The 22,256-nt window shown below is 41.8% G+C and overlaps 1 protein-coding gene across 4 annotated transcripts in view; it reads left to right on the forward strand.

The window, feature by feature from the left end:
• Asxl1 (ASXL transcriptional regulator 1) overlaps positions 1-21,857 on the forward strand; it is a 61,218-nt gene extending 39,361 nt beyond the window's left edge. For 3 of the 4 annotated variants that reach the window (XM_087188849.1, XM_087188851.1, XM_087188850.1), the window contains 10 exons: positions 10,086-10,206; positions 10,282-10,379; positions 10,919-11,012; positions 11,496-11,648; positions 12,542-12,616; positions 13,135-13,298; positions 13,388-13,484; positions 14,855-14,960; positions 15,847-16,480; positions 17,082-21,857. In XM_087188849.1, coding sequence (XP_087044975.1) covers positions 10,086-10,206; positions 10,282-10,379; positions 10,919-11,012; positions 11,496-11,648; positions 12,542-12,616; positions 13,135-13,298; positions 13,388-13,484; positions 14,855-14,960; positions 15,847-16,480; positions 17,082-19,964 — 4,425 coding nt within the window. In that variant the 3' untranslated portion in view covers positions 19,965-21,857. The remainder of the gene's footprint in view (positions 1-10,085; positions 10,207-10,281; positions 10,380-10,918; positions 11,013-11,495; positions 11,649-12,541; positions 12,617-13,134; positions 13,299-13,387; positions 13,485-14,854; positions 14,961-15,846; positions 16,481-17,081) is intronic. The other variant, XM_004840577.4, reaches the window with a different exon arrangement.
• Positions 21,858-22,256: the final 399 nt, after the last annotated feature.

The raw sequence follows: 22,256 nt of genomic DNA on the forward strand, positions 1-22,256 counted from the left end.
GCCTTAATGAAACTTGAAAACTCAGGTCTTGTTATTTTGGGGAAGAAAAATTTTTTTTTGGTACTGGGGATCGAACTTAGGACTTTGCACTTATGAGGCAGGCATCGTGCCACTGAGCTAAATCCTCGGCCCTGTGTTTGCTTTTCAGATAGGATTTTGCTATGTAGTTCTGGCTGGCCTGAACTTACTATGTAGTCTAGGCTGGCCTTGAACTTGCAGTGATCCTCCCACCTCAGCCTCCCAAGTGCTGGGACATCTAACAGTTTTGCTGAGATATCTTGCAGTCCTTGGTGGGTCATTGATAAAATGTTAATGGGTAGTTCATTTAGAAATAGCTTCCCAGGCCCCGGGATTTAACTCAGTGGTTCCGCTGCCTGCCTTGCAAGCACAAGGACCCGAGTTTGATCCCCAGTACCCAAAAAAAAAGAAAAGAAAAGAAAAAGCTTCCCACCTAAAAATATATTACATGTCTTTCTTGCCTCGAACAAAGAATTGAATGAGACAAGCCAAAAATAGCGCTAAAATTCTATTTGAAAAGTGAGGGGTAAAGGGGTAAAGGGAAAAACTAGCTTGTCAGTGTGAACTTGAGCCAAACAAAAGAGGAAGGAAAAGAGAAAAAGAGCAAAAATAAAAGTACACCCTGAGTCTAGGAGGCTCAGGGTGGGCTACCGTGAAAAGATCATGGTAGTGGGCTCCTCATGGTATCTGTGTCCTTATATGTTGTCCACATCTTGTGGGAATCCGTGAGAAGTTCTACATATGGGGTCCTGGGAATTATTTGGTGCTATCCTGGGCTTTTATAATTGGCAGGTCCTGCTTATTTCCTCAGCCAGCTTTGCCATGCCCTACCTCCTATCTCATATTCCCCCTGAGAAATGTAAATCCCCATAATTTTTTAGGGGTGCAGAAGGAGTGGAGGTCTCTGTCTTCTACAGTTTCTTTAAGCTGAAAGGGGCTGTAGACCTTGCCTGTTGGGAACTGTGTGCTCTCCAACTACCTTGGAGCTCTGTGGCTTGGTGGCTGGGTTGAAAGAAAAGCCTGTCAGAAAACAAGAAAAGAGTGTAACCATCAAGCTGCCTGTTTGATAGGAGAAGGAAACTTTACTATTTAGACCAAATGTGAGGAGCAGGTCAGATTTCCACACTTTTGTAGAAAATGTATGTTAGAGAAGTATGTCAGAAAAATTACCAAGAGTCTGAGATCTGGAAGCCTTAACAAGATCTTATTCACTTATCTGTAGCAGCACTGGAGCCTTGTTTTCTGAAGAGAAATAAGGACACAGACACCAGGAGGAGCCCCTTATTGACCCTTTCACAGTAGCCCACCCTGAGTCTCCCAGACCCAGGGTGTACTTTTATTTTTCTATTTTTTTCTTTTCCTCTCTTTTCATTAAATATTCTTTATATTTTGTAACTACGAAAAGTAGAATTATAAAATCTCCAAATCCTTTCAAAAAAATTTTTGAGAGATGTAATTTCTTAGGATTTTACAAATGGTTTTGTTTGAAATATCCATGTGCATTTCTTTCATGTGTGCACGCATGCGTGTTGGATATTGAACCTAGGGCCTTGCACATGATAGGTAAGGGCTCTACCACTAAGATACATTTCCAGCCCGTTTATTGTTTTGAGACAGGATCTTTTTTTTTTGAGATAGGATCTTACTAAGTTGTCCAGGCTGGCCTGGAACTTGGTGATTGTACTGTCTGAGCCTTCCGAAGAAGAAATTAATGATTTCTAAAACACATCTAGACCCAAGGACTTCAGATAAGAGATAACAGGTCTGTGGTCAACATCTGCAAGAAATTTTGCTTGAAGATATAGATGACAAATCACAAATGAGAATTATTTCTGGTTGATGGAAACTCCTTTCTTGTCACTAATGAAAACACAGTTTCTTCTCTTTAAATTCCAAGAATGTGTTCATTTTAAAAATAACAGCTCTTCTTTTTCTTTCTTGACAGCTGTAATGTTGAAATGGCTTGTGAGAATGCAAATAGACTTCAAATTCAATAATTTTTTGTATCATGCATTTTTTAAAAATAATGAAGCCTTTTCTCAAGCATAATGTGGAGTTTGCTTTACTGGTTTTTTTTTTACATAAAGATTAAAGTGTCATTAAAAGACTACTTTAGTCTCAGTTTTCCAAAGTTGCATTTTGACTTTAGACCTGTAAACTTTCTGTACATCTTAAATGTTTGTTATATGCTTTACTGGAGATTGAAGTCCAGTGAGCTACATCCCCATCCCTTTTTTTTATTTCTTGAGACAGAGTCTTGCTAAGTTGCTGAGACTGGGCCTGAACTTGCAATTCTCTTGCTTCAGGGTCCCGGAATGCTGGGATAACCAGTGCTCACCACCATACCCAGCATTTGTTTTTGTTTTACAAAGTTTGATTAAATTTATGTCAAATTTCATAAGCCATTTAAACCTGCTTTTATTGAGATATAATTCACAGACCATGCAATTCATTCTTTTAATGTATTCATAAAGGTATGGAACCATCATTGGGATCTAGTTCCAGAACATTTTCACCACCCCAGAAAAGCCTCATACTTTTTAGTAGAATCATTCTCATTCTCTCCTCTTAGGCACTACCAACCACTAAAGTACTCATTTACTTATTAGAGTTTTATTAAAAGCATCTTTCCTCGGGCCGAGGATTTAGCTCAGTCGTTTCGCTGCTTGCTGCGCATACTCAAGGACCCGAGTTCAATCCCCGGTACCAAAAAAAAAAAAGCACCTTTTGTCTTCTTATTCTTGACTGTTTGTGGATTTTCCCTGTAGAATCAAGTTCTACAGAAAATTGTGTTGAAACTTACTGGAATTTCATTGAATCTACAAATAACAAGAGAAATGACATCTTTACAGTGTTGAATCTTAAGAACATGGTGTAGCTGATCATTTATTTAGGTTTTATGCTTTAATAAAATGATTATATTTCTTTTGTGGAATTGGTCCCCATGTAGTTTATGCTCATTGTTGTTAAAAATTGTGTTTTCTCACTGGTTATGTCACTGTTGATATTAGGATCACTTTTTAAAGTGTGGTCTTGAGTCTTAAAACCTGGCTGAATTTCCTTAACTGATCTGAGTCTCTTGGCTCTTCATTATTATGCATTGGTTCAGATGCTAGGACTGTTGTATGGTTGATATGTTCTTAGTTTTTAATAATTTATATTAAACAGCCTTCAGATTAGCCTTTACCTTAGAGTCAGTACAGATTTCTTCTTCTGGAAAGGTTTATCAGACCCATGAAGAAGCAGATATGAGGTTTTGCCTTTTTTTTTTAATACTAGGAACTGAATCCAAGATGTGCATGCTAGATGAGTGCTCTACCACTGAGCTATATCCCAAGTTCTTTTTATTATTATGCTTTGAGACAGAGTCCCCTATGTTGCCCAGGCTGCTCTTGAATTTGTGATCCTCCTCCTCAGCCTTCTGAGTACCTGGGATTATAGATGTGTGCCACCAGTCCTGGTTTGCTTGCTTGAGAATCTAATCATGGGCAGTTTAAATTTTGTCACTTTAAATTTTAGTTCCATTTTGTTCACTGTGACTTTTATGTTTTAAAATGTTCTACTTATGGAAGAACATTTTATTTAGAATTGTTACTGATGGTTGCTTTTTTTCATTATTAGCCTCTTTCCAATTGCCTTTATTAATGTATTGTATACATTTAACAGACATGTTAATAAAAAAGAAAAACTAGGGGCCGGGGATTTAGCTCAGTGGTTCCGGCACCTGCCTCTCAAGCGTAAGGTCCCGAGTTCGATCCCCGGTACCAAAAAGAAAAACTCAAAAAGGGGGCAAAAACTTGAACAGATACTTCCAAAGGAGTGAGTATAACAGTATGGCCAACAAGCACATTAAAAAAAAGTGCTCAATATCTTTATCAGGCAGATGAAAGTAAATACCACAAGGAGGTATCATTGCATTCCCACTAGAGTAGCTAAAGTAAGACTGACACTACCAAATATTGGTGAAGATGTGGAGCAGCTAGAACAAGATCTCATACAGTTACTGTTGGGAGTGTCAGTTTTTGGAAATCTATTTGACAAGTTTTGTTTTTGTTTTTCTGCTTTTGAGGGTTGAACACAGGGTCTTTGTATTGAGTTACATCTCCAGCTGTTTTTATCTTTTTTCATTTGGAGACAAGAGTCTCACTAAGTTACTAAATTGCACAGCTAGGCTTAAGCTTTAATCCTCCTGCCTCAGCCTCATAGAGTGCTAAGATTAGGGCAAGTGCCACCATGCCCGGCTTTGGCAGTATTTTATAGTTTACATTTCATCCATCATCTTAATAGCCAAAACCTGAAAATAACCCAAATGTCCATCAAAAGGAGAATATACCAGTTGTTATATATGAACACTGATAAGACATAATGAACTAGTGATGTACGTAGCAATACAGTTGACTATTTAAGTGTTAGCCTGAGTGGAAGAAGCCAGATCAAGAGGTGTATAGTGTATGATTTCATTTACATGAAGACCAAGAACAGCAAAAGTAATTTATGATATAATTCAGAACACTTGTTGCTCTAATAGGATGGGTAGAGCAGGGTAAGACTGATGATTGAGTAAGGGCCACAAGAAACTTTTGGGGTGTTGCAAATGTGTATCTTGACATATATTCTCCAGTCTCATCAGATGGTACATGTAAGATCTGTCCACTGTATATAAATTATACCTTAATTTTTTTAAATAGAGGAAGTGATATGAGGGGTAAACACTGATCCAAAGGTATTTTCCGGCATAAGCACAATGCTGTTACCAAACTCTGAAATTTAACATTAATGCTACACTTTTCTCTAGTATATAGTTCACATTTAGATAGCCCAGTATCTTGAAATTTGCTGAGAGTAGGTCTTAAGTATCCTCACTACCCTCGCTTAACTGTATGTGTGTTGATGGATGTGTTAATTTGGCTTGGTAATTTTATTGGTAGTCATTCTACAGTGTATAGATATATCAAATCAACCATTGTCTACCTTGAATATGTACAATTTTTATTTGTCAAATATGCTGCAATAAAGCTGAAGGAAAAATAGTAAATAAAGTTTATTCTTCATAGTAAGGATTCAGTGATAATCACAGTACTTGAGAGGCTGAAGCAGGAGGGTTGCCATGAGTTCCAAGCCAGCCTGGACTACACAGCAAGACCCTTTCTCAAACACACAAAAAGATTCAGTAAAAGACCATTTATTACTTTTAATTTTTTTTTAACACTTTCTAATAGAAAATCTTTGCCAAAAGAGAAAAGTTAAGTTCTTGTGTCTGAGACACATTTTCTGGCACCTAGTAATTTTCAGTAGCTCTGTTTCCTTTTTGACAAACTTACAGAGTTAATATATAGAAAGTTAATAACATCAAAATTGTAGAGTTTGTATGGAAATATTAAGTATTAGGATTGCTTTCATTTTCTTAAAAGTCTTATTCTGTTTGCTTTCTACTGGAGATGTAAATAGCTTTAGAAACCTTGCATAGTTGTTTGAATTGCATACAGTATACAGGTAGTATCACTTTAATCAGATTAAATCAGCACTATGGTCCTTCCTCCACTTTAGGTCCTAGAGGAAGGACATTTTGACTTAGCTATTGGTAAAACATTTAATACTCTTTAATTGTTCTTTTGAGGGGGGGTACTTGTGCTTGCAGAGCAGGCGGCGGAACCACTAAGCTAAATCCCCAGACCTTTTAATTGTTCTTTTAAAATGGTCTTTCATATCTGCTCCCCAGTTTGTTTCCTGTCCGTCTCCTCTGAGATAGGATCTTCTGCTGTGTTGCCCAGAGGGCCTCAAATTCTCCACCCTCTTATTTAACCTCCCAAATAGCTGAGATTATAGGTATACAACACGGGGCCTGGGTAAATGTTATTTTCTTGATCACACAAAAAGTTACATTTTTCTTGGTGTGGTGGTGCACACTAGGAATCTGAGAATTGCAGGTTCACACCCAGCCTGAGCAACCTAGTGATTTATGAGACCCTGTCTCAAAATGAAAAGGGTCTGGGAATATGTAGTTCAGTACAAAGGCCCTGGATTTAATCCCCATTATCGCCAAAAGAGAGAGAAAGAGAAAGAAACAAAAGGGCTGGAGATACAGCTCAGTGATGAGTCCTCCTGGGTTTAATCCCCCCATGGTACAAAAATAAATCGATAAACAAGAAGATGGGATCATATTGTGATAATTTAACTGCTTGACTCACTGTATCATGAATATTTCTCCTGTCATTATAATTATTATACAGCTTTCTTTCAAATGGTTATTCATGTATCTATCAAGTTTTTTTTGGTACGAGGGATCGTTGTCACTGAGCTTAATCCCTGGCCCCTATCAAGTATTTCCTTGATGGAAATACTTTATCTTTTATTTTCAGACTTTTTTTTTTTCAGCCCCTCCAGCCTCAGCCTCCCAGGTCCCAGGTGCTGGTGTTATGGGCATGAGCCATGAGCTTCAGACTTTTTTTGTAAAACTATAGTGTTCATCTTAATGAATTATAGTAAAATGAGCAGCACCCTTGTAACTACCACTTAGGTCAAGACATCAACATGGTTAATATCCCCACGTGTTCTTCCTCCTCCTAGAGGTAACTACTATTCTGTCTTTATGGAAATTCTTTCTTGTTCCTTACTTGTGTCTAACACTATAGTTTAGTTTTGCCGTTTTTTTGTGTTGTTTTTTTTAATTTTACAAAGTGGAATCATTACAATATGTGTTCTTTTGTGTCTAGCTTTTTTTCCTTAAATATTTTATTGAGATCAATCCATGTTTTTGAAAGTAGCTATAGTTTTTGTGTTTTTTTGGTACTGGGGATTGAACTCGGGACCTTGCGCTTGTGAGGCAGGCAGCAGCACCACTTGAGCTAAATCCCCAGACCCATTTTTTTTTTTTAAATTGTACCATCATCCACTCAATCAATATACTACTCTTTATTAAGTCTACTTTTGCCAAGGATTTAGCTCAGTGGTTCTGCCGCCTGCCTCACAAGCAGAAGGTCCCAAGTTCTATCCCCAGTACCAAAAAAAAAAAGAGAGCTTTATTGAGTCTACTTTTATACAAATGATACAACCATGAACATTCTGCATTTTTTTTTCTTATGTGTATATGCATGTTTTTCTTCAGAGAATTCAAACCTAGGAGTGAAATCCCTGGGTTACAGGACATTTGTATCTTTAGATGTACCAGATAATGCAAAACTATATTCTCAAATGGCTGGATCAATTTTCAGTATGCCTGTTCTACATCAGCTCTACTTAGTATTGTTGGACTTTTAACTTTAGCCATTTTGGTGGATGTGGTAGTATCTCATTGTAGGTTTGTTTTGTTTTTGCGGTGCTGCAGGACGGACCCCAGGGCCTTGTACACACTAGTCAGACAGTGTTACCAAGCCATTGAGCTACACCTGAAGCCTTCAGTGTGTATGTTTTTTGTTTTTGTTTTTTAAAAACAGGGTTTCACTGTGTAGTACAGACTGGCCTTGAACTCACTGTATAGTCCATGCTAGCCTTGAACTCGTGGCTATCCTTCTGCCTCAGCCTCCCGAGTGCTGGGATTACAGGGGTCCACTACCACACCTGGCTTTTAGTGGGTTTTTTTGGACCTTGTGCTGTTGAGGCAGGTGCTGGAACCACTGAGCTAAATCCCTGGCCCTTTAGTGTGTTTTTAATTTTTGTGATTTTTTGTATTTATTGTTAGGTTTAAATATCTTTTTATGTGTCTGTTGGACATTTGGATATTCACTTTTGTGTAGTGTCAAGTTCCACACCTTTTTTTCTTCTGAGTTGTCTTTTTCTTACTGATTTATGTAGTCTAGCTACAGAGTCTTAATTAGTAAGTAACATATTGCAAATGTATTCTTCATTTGTGTAGGTAACTTGACCTTTTCACTGCATTAATACTGTAGTCCCTTTTGGTGAGTAGGTCTTAGTTTTAGTATAGTTGAAATGTTAATTTTCTCCTTTATAGAGTTAATGCTTTTTATATCTTAGAAATGATGCTCTTTGATAAAAAGGTATACAGTTTGCGTATTCCTAATGGCAAAAATCCAGAATTCAAATTTTTAACTGCCAGTATGGTGATACATGGGAAATTTTATATTTGGCCTCAAGTGATGGGTCACAGTTAAAATACAATAGCATTAAAAATATTATGTAAATTATGCTATAAGTTGTATATAAAACATAAATGAATTCCATGTTAAATTTGGGTCCTTTTCCCAAGATATCTCATTGTATATATGCAAATAATCCAAAATCTGAAAAATTTCCAGAACCCAAAACACTTCTGGCCCAAGCATTTTGGATACGGGAGGGATGCTCAACCTGTATGCTTTTTTTTTAGATTTTTGCTTGTTTACTGTCCCATTGGCAGTGTCTGAACCTTTTGATACCATCGTCATTTTACCAGTATGATTTTTCCATACTGTTGCCACAGATAGAATTTTGGGGTTAAGAGTACCAATTTAATAGATCTCTTCATTAGTGAACATTTTAGTTTATTGTGTCTATAAGAATCAGATTAGTTTCATCATTCCAACTATATACCAGAGCCAATAAGCATAATTTTAAGATTAATATTAAAATTTTTCCTCAGCTTTTGGTTCTGAGGCATATTTATGGCTAATAGGGAAAAGAAAAAGATGCCAAAAGCTGTTTTCTATTTTAATGTAAGATAGCATAATTTTACCTTAAAATTAATGAAAATTAATAGGTGAAAACTTAATGGATCAAGAGATTCATGAAATTGATGTTAGATGGTTATGAGTTACCCTTTTTTACTTTATGATATATTTTTCAGAGGTAGAATCATGATTTTACCTATTCTTTAATGATGATGTTCTGTCGTTTGTCCAGCCTTGGCTCTTCTCTCTTTCCAGTTCTCAATATTTATTTATTATCTTTTCCTGGATTATTTTTCATTTTTATTTTTTGCAGTGCCAGGGATTGAACCCAGCACTTTGTGCATGCTAGCTAGGCAAGTGCTTTACTCTGAGCTACATCCCCAGCCTACTTCCTAGATAGGAGGTGAGAGGCAGCTCCTGAATTCTCTTTGAGAATAAGTACAGTCAACTTTAAGACTGCAAGGAGCCTGTTGGGAGATAGAATGCAGGGTAGAGCTATCCTTTCAACTGCACCAAGTTGTCAATGTTTTATAAGGTTTAACTCCTCCATATTTTTCACTAGACTTATAGATTAACTCTTCTTCTGCCTCCAGCTTTCCCATGGTTTGTAGAATGAAATTCCTAAAACTCAGATCATTTCCCAAGCTAATGTCCTTTAGAGACTACCGAACAATCCAAATCTCAGTTGCTTCACACATTGTCTTATCATCTACCCTCTTGCTATCTGTCTAGCCTCCTATTACCCAGTTCCCCACATCCCTACCGAAATCTAGATTCCTGAGTTTGTTATATTTTTTTACATTTACTTGTCCTACTACCTACAACTTCTAACATCTGCCCATAGCCAGCCCTTCTCCCTAGTAGCTGGGTTTCTTTTAAAATTCAGTTCTGACAACGCATCGCCTTGAGAAGCCTTTGCCACCTTTATCCTTATTCACAGACTCATATCCCTTTTCCCTTAACTCAGTGAATTAGATGCCCTCTTTTCTTGGCTGTTGCAACTCTTTGTGTATACCTCTATAACTGCCATTTCTATTGTAATTCATTTGATTTTCTCCTTACTCAGGTGAGTCCCTTGAGGTTAGGACCCAGATCCTGTTCTCCCTGCCACCACCACCTGGAACTAGCACCATGTAGCAGTAGTTTATAGGAGGTAGCCTATAAATGTTTAATGAGTGAATGCAGAAGTATACCTAACTTTCCTAATGGTATGTTTATGGAAAGAACTTTGTGAGAAAGAGCTCAGTTAGAAAGCGATTGGAACTCCCAGGCTAGAAATGTAGCTCAGTAGTAGAGTACTTGGCTAGCATGTGTAAAGTCCTGGGTTCTATCCCCAGCACTGCAGAAACAAACGAAAGAACACTTAAGTCTCTCTTCTCTAAGAGCATATGAATTTAGGAATAACTCTTGTGCTTATAGAATTTGTAGGGTTTTGTTCACCTGAGTTGTAACTTGCTGTCACAGAAGGATGCCCTGCAGTGGTCTCGAAATACAGCTGCAATGGAAGGAGAGGAGCCAGAGGACTCAGCTGATGTAGAGAGCTGTGGATCTAATGAAGCCAGCACTGTGAGTGGTGAAAATGATGGTAAGTGCCTTAAGAAGATAAGGAGAAAACCCCAAGCAGTGTCTAGGAAGTAATCTTTATTTCTTTCTCTTCCAGTATCTCTTGATGAAACATCTTCAAATGCATCCTGTTCTACAGAATCTCAGAATAGACCTCTTTCCAGTCCCAGGGACAACTATAGAGCTTCCTCTCAGGTTAGGATAGTTTGGGATCAGCCTCGGAGAATGAATGACAGGCACAAGATAGGATTCTTTCTCCTACAGTTAGCTGTGGCATGTTTGAAAAATGGAGAAAGTAAATTTAGTCTTTATCTTAGTACCATTTAAAAGTGGACCTTAGGAAAACGGAATATTAAGTCCAAGAGCAGAATGATTTTTTTCCTTTACTTGGCTGGAAAATTCTTTTCATTCTGATACATATGTAAACATCCAGGGAGGAGTATAGTACAGTGCCAAGTGGTGAGAAGATGAGCTTGGGAGTTGGTTGTTTGAATGGTGGCCAGGCCACACTAGCTCTGGCAAGTTCCTTATCTGTGAAATGGGAATAACAGTACCTTCTTTGCAGTTCAGGATGATGCTTGACTAATATTAGTTAGTGCTATTTTCAGTCCTGCCTTGCAGATTTGACTACATGAACTCTTCTGTTAGAGAAGGATAGGATAGGGTGAAGAGAGAGTACTGTTGTGGCTCTGCAGATGACACAAGCTCTGTTTTTATACCCTCTGGGAATACAGGCAAACAAACAAAAGAAAAAGACTGGGGTGATGTTGCCTCGAGTTGTTCTGACTCCTCTGAAGGTAAATGGGGCCCACATGGAATCTGCAGCAGGTATGTGTACTCTCATGATTGTAGTGCTCTTTCTTCAGATCCTGGGGACCTGGCTTCCCTCCGTTAGCATCTCTGACCAGCAATGTGATGCCAGTAGAGCTGTTAAGCTAGAACCATGAGACTTAGCCCTTCTGGAAGGCAGCATGATGTGATTGTGAGGCTTGCTGTATTTCCTAGTGCTGGGCTCTGCCATGCATCCTCCTCTTTGCCTCCCAGGGCAGTCATGAACATTCAGTGAAGGATTATGCCAGTGCTTTGTAAAATGTGTAGTGCTGTACAAATGAAGGCAGTGGTTTGGCATTCTTAAGGTGATATTTTAAAGCCAGACCATAAACTGGTGATTTCTGTCAGCCCAGGCCTGGGAGATGGAAGTGCCCCAGTATTGCTGGCAGCATATCAGGGAGACCTGGGAGAAGTAAACTTGTCTGACAGCCATGGGCGCGGCATGTAATGCTTTTGACCAGTGGAATGCTGTGCCTTCAGGGTTCTCAGGCCGCCACGCCGATGGCGAGAGCGGCAGCCCATCCAGCAGCAGCAGCGGCTCTTTGGCCTTGGGCAGCGCTGCTATTCGTGGCCAGGCCGAGGTCACCCGGGACCCTGCCCCGCTCCTGAAAGGCTTCCGGAAGCCGGCCACAGGTGAGTGGCTTGACACTCATTTCTCTACCTGTAAAGGGGCCCCCATCAGGCCTAGTGAGATGATGTCATCTACTCTAGCTCCTTTTCTAGCTCATTTTTACTTCTTGGGTGGCCCTCTATTTTTTGTTTATACCTTGTATTTTGATCATTTCATGTCTAGATCTCTGCTAGACCTTAAATGACCTCCTTGCATATGAAGATGGTGCCACATTGTTTCTGGTCTGTCCCTGTCGGGCAGTGGTGGCAAACCTATGGCACGCGTGCTGCAGCAGGCTATTTGTATCATTGAAAGCTCTAAAAGGTTCACCATCACTGCTGTAGGGTATACAGTGCCTGCCTTGGAATTGCTTTGTAACTGGTTGCATGAGTGAAAATTGCTTCTAAGCTTCTCTGAAGGATTCCTATATCCATTTTGATAGCACCCTTTCATGCGTGTTCTCAACATCTGTAGTCTCTATCAAACTCTCCCTTCCTTATTTATGAGTTAGTGTATTGAATGGAAATACTGAATTCTGGGGACACACACAAATTCAGTAATTCTACATTGTGTACTTTCTGCCCTCAGTAAGATTATCTGCAATGCTAGTATGCCATTTGCTCTTTCAGAATTTATTTCTTAGGACCCATGCAGTATGAGTTTTTGTAAATGGGCCACGTGAAACCATTAAGAAGACTAACTTTGGATTCTGAAAATTAGAATAAACCATTCCCCAAGTGGGAACTAGGTTTGCTGTCTTGCTGCATTTTCTAAGTCATCAACAGTCCCCAATCTAAAAATCTCACAAGTCTGTCTTTGTAGTGATATTTTCAAATAAAAGAAAAATTTTTTTAGAGCTTTTGATTTATTTTACTTTTTTATTTTTTATTTTTTTGATACCGGCGATCGAACTCAGGACCTTGTGCTTGCGAGGCAGGCGGCAGAACCACTGAGCTAAATCCCCGGCCCCTTGTTTTAGAGCTTTTGAGAGGTACTGACATTTCAGTTGACTTTGAACAACCTTTAGTGTAATTTCAGCCTAAAGATCATACCTCACTCACAGAAGGGTTCTGCGGGTTTTTCTGTAGTATTTTAACTAGATTTGCTTTTAGACAACTTCTAACCTTTTTCCAGTTGGGATTTGTGGAGCCTGTTTGCAGCCTCAGAGGGAAGCTCAGAACCTGTCCTTGCCTGATTTTCTGTGGGAAGAGTGTCCTCTTCAGGCTGCAATCCAGCACAGTACAGAGTGCTGTTCAAAGGGCGGCAAGCCTGATTATTTATTAGGTTCAGTGGCACCAACAGTAACCTGGAAAGAACAGTCATACATACAGATTGGGATAGAATGGACAATTGAGCAGATTGTGTACAGAACAAAGTTCTGTGTAGATTGGGTGCTGCCACCAGAGTTTTCCCACCAGTTGACATTTGCTTGTTTGTTTTTGTTGTTGTTGCTTTGTTTAAATGAGTTGAAAATCTATACCTTGCTGCTTCTTGCTTCAAAAATCACAGGTCAAATGAAGCGCAATAGAGGAGAAGAGATAGATTTTGAGACTCCTGGGTCTATTCTTGTCAACACCAACCTCCGTGCCCTGATAAACTCTCGGACCTTCCATGCCTTGCCATCACACTTCCAGCAGCAGCTCCTCTTCCTTCTTCCTGAAGTAGACAGACAGGTATAGATGCCTAGCCTTTTCTTGGCCTATATGTATGTGGCCTCCTCTTCCAAATTTTCTTATTTTCACTTTTTTTCCTCAACTTTTAGGTGGGAACAGATGGCCTGTTGCGTCTCAGCAGTAGTGCACTTAATAATGAGTTTTTCACCCATGCAGCTCAGAGCTGGAGGGAACGCCTGGCTGATGGTAAGTAGATTCTGTCTCAATTAGCTTGAGATGTTCCTGCCATGTGTGGCATGCATTTTTTTGCTGTGTAAAGCCCAAGGACTCAATTTTTCACCAGACTCTTTCTCAAGGATTATTTAGTATAAGACAGGCTTTCATCACAATACTGATAATTGTAATGGTTATTAACATGCCACACAGCTCTGAAAAGGTAACAGGGTATTTGGACTTCCACTTTCTTGGAAATTCATTGTGCATTTCCTTTTCATGAAAAGTATACATACCTATTCCAATAATCATGGCATTGTCTGGAAGGATGAAAGTGCATTGTGATGTTGACCTGTTAAGTTTCACCATTTTCTTCTTGGGTATAGTCACTTGGAGCAAATGTTGCCTTCTTTGATTTAATCTTTTTTTTTTTTTTGGTACCGTGGATAGAACTCCAGTCCTTGCGCTTGCAGGGCAGGCAGCAGAACCACTAAGCTAAATCCCCAGCCCCTTTTGATTTAATCTTATGTGGAAGATACTTGGAGACTGTTGAAAGGACCCCAAGACACCTGTGGGGTTAATGACTGCTGCAGGGATTACATACAGTCAAACTCAGGGCTATAATTTATTATAGTAAAAGAATACAAAATAGAATCTACAAAGGAGGAGGCATATGGGGTGAGATGTAGGGAAAGCCAGAAGACGCAAGCTTCCAAGGCCCTCAATGTGGAGGTTCACAGAACACATTTAATTCTTCCAGAAACAAGTTGTGACAATACAAGTAAATATTTACCAGGGGTGCTCATTAAAGGATTGGTGCTCAGGATTTTTATTTGGGCCAATTATATAGAATGGTACTGCCCAGATTCCAAAAAAGAAAGCATAAATTGTATTGTTGGTGTCAACAGTTCAGGGACAATGAGCCAGCCACTCCTGTCAGTGTGGTGGGAAGTCTTGAAATCCAAGTTCCCATGTGTCAGCCAAGGGCCATCCTTGTAAGCCTGCTTATTAACTTTTTCTACGTGGAGAGTAAGTCTGGGTGTTTTGTTTGCTTATTGTTTTGCTTTTTTGAACAATGTTGCTTGCTTTTAAATGACTGATAACTTTAGGAGAGAGTAAATTTCTCTCCTAACAGACTAATTAAATATGTCCTGAGTAAGAGCTAATGTAAAAGGGCCACTGGATGAGAGGAGCATATCCTTTAAAATTTTGTGGTACACTAGAACCAGAAGACTTGGCTGTCTGTAAGACAGACATTAATATCCTGAATGCAGTCACTGCAAAAATCTTGTTTCAAGGTTGGCGATTTAGTTCAGTGGTTCTGTTGCCTGCCTTGCAAGCGTAAGGTCCCAAGTTTAATCCCTGGTACGATACCAAAAAAAAAAATTCTTGTTTCATTCTAGGTGAATTCACCCATGAGATGCAAGTCAGGATTCGACAGGAAATGGAGAAGGAGAAGAAGGTAGAACAGTGGAAAGAAAAGTTCTTTGAAGACTATTATGGACAGAGGTAAGGCACTTGGTCCTATGAGCTCTGGTGTGGGCATTTGAGGGGATAGAGGTAATTGGCCTTTCATATCCATAGATTTTCCATCCACAGGTTCAAACAACGATGGCTTGAAAATATCAGGGGAAAAATTGCATTTCTACTGAACATGTATAGACTTTTCCCTTTGTCATTATTCCCTAACAACACAATATAACAACTGTTTACATTGTGTTTGATACCAAAAATAATGTGAAAATGATTTAAAGTACAGTAAGTCCCTAACTTAAGAACGAATGAGTTCTGTTCCAGGAGAGTGTTTATAAGTCGGATTTATTTGTATCCAAAAAGTGAGTTTTATACAGTAAACCTGTGAACGTTCATGACTCAAATGTTTATAAGTCAGAGACTTTACTGTATACAGGAAGAGGGCTAGGGGTGTAGCTCAGAGGCAGAATGCTTGTCTGGCATGCATGAACCCAGTGGTAGTGTTCCAGCCCTACCACTGCAAAAATAAATATACAGAACAATTTACATAGGCTAAATGCAAATATTATGCCATTTCATATAAGGGATTTGAGGATCTGTGGATTTTGGCTTCCACTGGCAGTCTTGGAACCAGTTCTCTGTGTATACCAAAAGATGACTGGAATACATTTGTGTTGTACAAGAATGTGGAGATTGCAGTAACTTGAGTCATGAGGCTTAATGCCATTCACAGCCATGCTATTATATATATTTTTTAGTATTATGCACCACATAGATTGGTTATATCTATGTATCTGTATATTTATGTATTTGTATAGCTATGTATCTGTTTATTCTATCTACATATCTGAGTGTGTGTTAGTGATAGAGATAAGAGACATGTCCTCTAGGCTGTATCTGATGGTGTGAGTTTGGTTTACAGATTGGGTTTGACTAAAGAAGAATCATTGCAGCAGAATGTGAGCCAGGAGGTGACTGAAGTCATGAGTGGGTTGCATGTCCCAGGAGAATCAGCACAGCCACAGCATGGTCCAGCAGCCCGCCAACGAGATGGGCATTTTAAGAAACGATCTCGGCCAGATCTCCAAACCAGAGGCAGAAGGAGTCTGTGCAAAAAACAGGAGCCAGAACAAGCAGGGGTTGCTAAGGAGGCAAACTCTGTGGCACCAGACATTCTACTCTCTGAGGATGGGGAGGCTAAAACTGGCTCGGCCAGGGTGAGCAGTCCCCCCCTGCCAAGCGTATCCTCTGCAGCATCCGGCCAAGGGGTTCCTGAATGCCCTGGTGAACTTGTGGCTTCCCACATCCAGACAGAGGCGGATAACTTGGCACATGCCTCTGCATCTCCAGACAGAATTCCCTGCTTGTCTCAGGATACTGTGGATCAGGAACCCAAGGATCAGAAAAGGAAATCCTTTGAGCAGGCAGCCTCTGCATCCTTTCCCGAAAAGAAGCCCCGGCTTGAAGACCGTCAGTCCTTTCGTAACACAATTGAAAGTGTTCACACCGAAAAGCCACAGCCCACTAAAGAGGAGCCCAAAGTCCCACCCATCCGGGTAGGAGGCTCTTTGATTCCTCATGGCCCTGGTCCCAAGTTTCCTTTGAAGATTATGAGATTATAGAGCTCCTTTGCAAAGACAGACAACCTGGGGCCCTAGTTTGAATTATATGGGAGCATAGCTCTACAAAAGGAGCTTTCTTTTTTTTTTTTTTTTGGTACTGGGGATCGAACTTTGGATCTTGCGCTTTCGAGGCAGGTGCCAGAACCACTGAGCTAAATCCCTGGCCTAAAAGGAGGTCTCTTGATCAACTTAAAGGCTGGAGGGGTAATTCAGCAGTGACTTTCTTCACTATTTGATTTACTCTTAAAATTATCTCTAGAGGTCAGAATCCTTTGGAGCTTTTAATCTTTTATTAGATAATGTTAGGTTCTTTGCTGTAGTGACTCATGCAGCCCACCAGAATATAAATTTAGAAGTGTGGCATAAACCACCCTTCAACAGAATCTTAGAATGAAGTAGTATTATGGACCATCATTTTACTGTGATTATTGACTCCCTAGGCCATGACCACTAAGCTAATAGTGTCTCAGATTTGCTTTATACTTCCTATTTTGGGTTACCCAGTTAAAATTGTTTCCCTGTGCTTTTCTTGCAGATTCAACTTTCACGTATCAAACCACCCTGGGTGGTTAAAGGTCAGCCCACTTACCAGATATGCCCCCGGATCATCCCCATCACGGAGTCCTCCTGCCGGGGCTGGACTGGTGCCAGAACCCTTGCAGACATTAAAGCCCGTGCTTTGCAGGCCCGAGGGACAAGAGGCCACCACTGTCATCGAGAGACGGCCACCACTGCCATCGGAGGGGGGGGTGGCCCGGGTGGAGGTGGCAGCGGGGCCACCGATGAGGGAGGTGGCAGAGGCGGCAGCAGTAGTGATGGTGGTGAGGCCTGTGGTCACTCTGAGCCCAGGGGAGCCTCGAGCACCCCCAGAGAGTGTACGTCAGATCTACAGCGAACACAACTACTGCCGCCTTGTCCTCTAAATGAGGAGCACACACAGGCTGGAACTGCCATGTCTAGGGCCAAAAGAGAAGAATTGGCTTCTCACAGAAAGGAGGAAAACTGCCCACTGCAGAGGGTTCCAGGTATACTCACAAGTGGCCTGGATGATGCCTCCCAGCCCCCCATTGCTCCCACTGGGGACCAGCCTTGCCAGGCTTTACCATTACTGTCTTCCCAAACCCCAGTGGCTGAGAAGTTAGCAGAGCAGCCTGAGTTGTATCAAGATACTAGAACTCAGTGTGAATCTGGCACCACTTCCTGGGAAGTGGGCAATGAAGAACAAGGAGCCACTGTTCCTTTAGAAAATGGTCCTGTACAGTCTCTATTGCTAGATACATTAGCAAAAGGAACTGACCAGACTCTCAACAGTAATCCTACCATGAAGGATCCTATAAATGTGACCCCAAGTTCCACACCTGAATTATCACTGACTGCCTTCCTACAGGACAGACCATTTGATGACAAATTAGGACTTGGTGACTCAGGCCTACCCATGAGGGAAAGTTACAGTAGACAAGAAAGCTTGAGAACTGAGGCTCTTTCTTCCAATAATGCTGCTCTTTGGACTCCCATCCTGTTGAATGACAGGGTAGTGAACCAGTCTGAGCCAGAATCTAGAGAAAACTTTCCATCTGTGGAGCCCCAGGTTGGAGAAGAGTGGGAGAAAGCAGCTCCCCTCATTGCCTTGTTGTCTGGGAGCTTGGCAGCTGAGGAGGGTGTGGCTCCCCCTGACAAGTGTACTTCACTCTGGACTTTGCCACCGCAAGGAGGCATAGGTGACAGGGACACCGAGGACAAGCAAGTAGACATTGAAAAGCTGAAAATCAATGAAGACTCTGAAGCACTGAGTCCTCATAGCGAATCCACAGATACTGTGTCTGACTTTGAAGGCCACCTGACTGAGGACAGCAGTGAGCCTGCAGCTAGTGAAGCCACAATGAAGAAGGAATCATTGATGGAAAAGGATACCAAGCATGATTGGAACCAGTCTGCCTCACTGTCCAAGGTACACAGTGACCTGAGTCTGGTTACAAGGACAGAGGGGGTGGTTACTTCTCAGAGCTGGGTTTCTCGAGTATGTGCGGTCCCCCAGAAGATCCCAGACTCCCTCTTGCTGGCCAGTAGTGAGTACCAGCCAAGACCCATGTGGTTGGCCAGGCCTGTGTCTGCAGTGGAGGCCAACAACCCACTTGTGATGCAATTGCTACAGGGTAACTTGCCCCTAGAGAAGGTTCTTCCTCCAGCGCATGGTGGCAGCAAGCCAGAATCCCCACAACTGCCACTTACAAAAGGACAGAGCCATGGTGGTCCCCTGGGCATAGGATCCTTGCATAATCCTGGGGAAAACAGTCACACAATTGGCAAAATCAGCCCTGGTTCTTTAAGAGTGTTGAAGGGTCCTCTTCAGTCTGAGAGTTGTGAAGCAAACAGTCTTGGCAGGGTAGAGGCCACCCAGACTCCTGGAGCACCCCAGATTTCCAAGTTGGTTCCAAGTCTAGACTCCCCACAGCCAGTGACAAATCTGATGACCTGTTCTGGGAAACTGGAAGAAGTGGATTCCAAAGAGCAGCTGTCTTCCTTTAATTTTGAAGATAAGGGTGTCCAGGATGCATCCCGGTGCAGTAATTCACATGCTGCTTCAAGTCCAGGAGATCTCACTACCTCGAGAGCACCTTGTTTCTCATCTCCAAATGTGATCTCTTTTGGTCCAAAGCAGCCAGTTGGGGCTCTGAGTAATGTTGGAGGCCAAGGGAAAAAGCTTTTTGGCCCTAGGAATATGGCTGCAACCATTCAGTGTCCCAGGCCTGCAGACTCAACACCGCTGCCTGCTGATGTCCCTCCAGTTTTTCCCAGTAGGAAGTTGGGACCGAGCAAAAACTCTTTATCTGATGGGGTACAGACTGCAAAGGAAGACTGGGTTCCAAAGCCACCACCTGCCTCTGTTAGCATCAAGAATGAAAAAACTTCTGTGGGGGCTCCTCTTAAGGCAGATGCAGAGAACAGGAAAGCTGCTGGGCACAGTCCTCTGGAGCTGGTGGGTCATTTACAAGGGATGCCCTTTGTCATGGACTTGCCCTTTTGGAAGTTACCCCGAGAGCCAGGGAAAGGTCTCAGTCAGCCTCTGGAGCCTTCTTCCATCCCCTCCCAGCTTAACATCAAGCAGGCTTTTTATGGGAAGCTTTCTAAACTCCAGCTGAGTTCCACCAGCTTTAATTACTCTTCCAGCTCACCCACCTTTCCCAAAAGCCTTGCTGGAAGTGTGGTGCAGCTGAGCCACAAAGCAAACTTTGGTGCAAGCCACAGTACATCACTGTCCTTGCAGATGTTCACTGACAGCAGCACGGTGGAAAGTATCTCACTTCAGTGTGCATGCAGCCTGAAAGCCATGATCATGTGCCAAGGCTGTGGTGCATTCTGTCATGATGACTGTATTGGACCCTCAAAGCTCTGTGTATTGTGCCTTGTGGTGAGATAATAAATTATGGCCATTGGAGAAATTGTATATTTAGTGTGTATTTTGATAATGATGGATCTTAAATCTGTATACAGAATATCATTGATATGATAGACTCTGTCTCTCTAGGCAAGAGCACTGTTGCCCTCCTCTGCAGTTTACAGTGCTAAAGCCCTCTGTCACTGGTTACCCCTCTGGTCTTCAGGAAGTATTTCCTGGGTAGCAACCTGTGGGTTCGCCAAGGTTGGCTAGCCTGAGTCCTCTCAGTTGGTATGGCAGGGGAGCCTGCCGGACACCCAGAGGGACTTGAAACAGATTAGAGGTTGTGTTCTCTACAAAGAGAACTCACCCACCTGAACTGAGCAGGAATGTCAGTCTTCCACTGCCCCCTCCCTGCCACCTTCTGATACTTTGAGTTGATGGTTGAGGAAGAAGCCACATAGGGTTAAATTAATTCCCGCCATTGCCCACTAGGGGGAATCAAGCACCTGCTGACTTCACGGTCACAGTTTAGGCATTTGGTAGTTTGATGGTACCAGTTTGACCTTTGGTTCTGTTGGCTGCATCCAGTTTGGAACATTCCTATTTCTGCCATCCACCAGCCCACAGGATGTTTTGGAAGCTTGAATAGCCCTGTTTGGACAATGGGGTCAGGGATTGGGTCTCCTATGAAAATGCCATCTGTCAACCTCGTGAGTCAGCTGTATGGACATTTGCAGGTGACTCTGCTTGCCACCCCGTAACATTGGACTCTGGGGGTGGGTGTATCCATGCACCTGTGTATGTGAAAGTCATTTTACATTTCCAAACTGTTTCATATTTTTTATATTTTTAACTATTCTTGGATGTATAAAGTGAACTTTTTGGCTTCTGTAAGTATGCTCTATGCACCTCTAATGTTTTATCCTGTATTTATATGTTGTATACAGTACTGGCCAATTCTGTAAATGGATGTATTGTACAGAGAACATGAATGTCTCTTCCTTACTTCACGTCTTTAGCATCATTACATTAAAGTGGTGTCATTTCTCTATGTTGATTGTCAGAGCCACTGAGTGTTGTGCTGCCTGACGTGAGAGGGAACTGACTGACTCATGATCTGACAGGTTGGCCTGGCGTTTTGTCACCTTTCACCAGGGGATCAACCACAGCCTGCAGAGCCACAGTCAGCCCACCTGCACACCACTAAGCAAATGCATCTTACATCTTGCATCTCTTCTCTTCAGTCTTTAATGGCTGCTTCCTACACATGTGACAAATCACCATCACCAGTGTTAATTTCTTCTGGATTCATAAGTACTTCCCTGGGCAGCTCCCAGGTAGGTCTTCTGGATCTGGCTCCAGGGTCCCCACCTGTCAGCAATACCTGATACCACTGGGCTCCTTTTGAATATTTGGCAGCAGGTTTGGGAAGAAACAAAGCCGTACCTGCTACCTGCCTCTCTTCTAACCCATTTCCAGCAAGTAGATGCTCCTGTGTTTGTCTTACCTGTTTCCTGCTATCTTGATTTAGTGAAGAGTTGAGAGTCTTCCCTGTTACTTTAGGTCTATCTTTCTGCGAGTGCTTCTGTATGAAGTATAAAGTTTATATGCCATGGGCAAATCTCATCTCATCTGAAACACCCCCCCATTAATCTGAGGTGGCATTTTTGTCATCTGAAGCATGAGTGGAAAGTCAGCAATGCTGTGATTTAAATGCAGTATAGATGGGGTCTAAATCGTCAGCTCGAGTCTGTTTACCAAAGACCGGGAGCAGAGGCCCAAACATGTCCAGTCGTCGTCTTCTTTCTGGGACCTTTGGGGCCACTCAAGGGTATAGTTTGACACTGGTCTGGTTCATGGGGCTGCCCAGAGAAAAGCACTGCTCTTGTATGTCTCTTGTGGTATCGGAAAAATAAACTTATACAACCTGCATTTGTGGTCTCAGTCCTCTGTAGCCGCCTGCTGGTATGGGAGGTCAGGTTGAAATGCAGAGGTGGACTGGGAGGGGCCAATGGCAGCTCTCATGACCCTAGACCCAAGTTCTTATATGTAGAACTCTTGTAAGTTTAGAAAGGAATGACTTGGCTTCATTGGTTTTGGACTTGTTTGTGACTTGAACTCAGCTACCTCATGAACTGGAGTCAGAAATCTAAAGGAAGTGATGAGTGGTTTCCTCTCAATGCTGTCTGCAACTTGCTCATCCAAACTGTCTATCTGAGGTTGACATCCAGTAGAGTTCAAGTAATTAATCTGTGACCTGCAGGCAGGTAACCAGTCCTTGCCTTGACCTGAAGCAAGTACTTGCTTGGCTGTTGCCCAAGGGAGCCTGAG

Source organism: Heterocephalus glaber, unplaced genomic scaffold (assembly GCF_053883595.1).
Source record: "Heterocephalus glaber isolate CG9 unplaced genomic scaffold, H.glaber_assembly_v1.0 deba00001532, whole genome shotgun sequence".
NCBI classification, from domain to species: Eukaryota; Metazoa; Chordata; class Mammalia; order Rodentia; family Bathyergidae; genus Heterocephalus; species Heterocephalus glaber.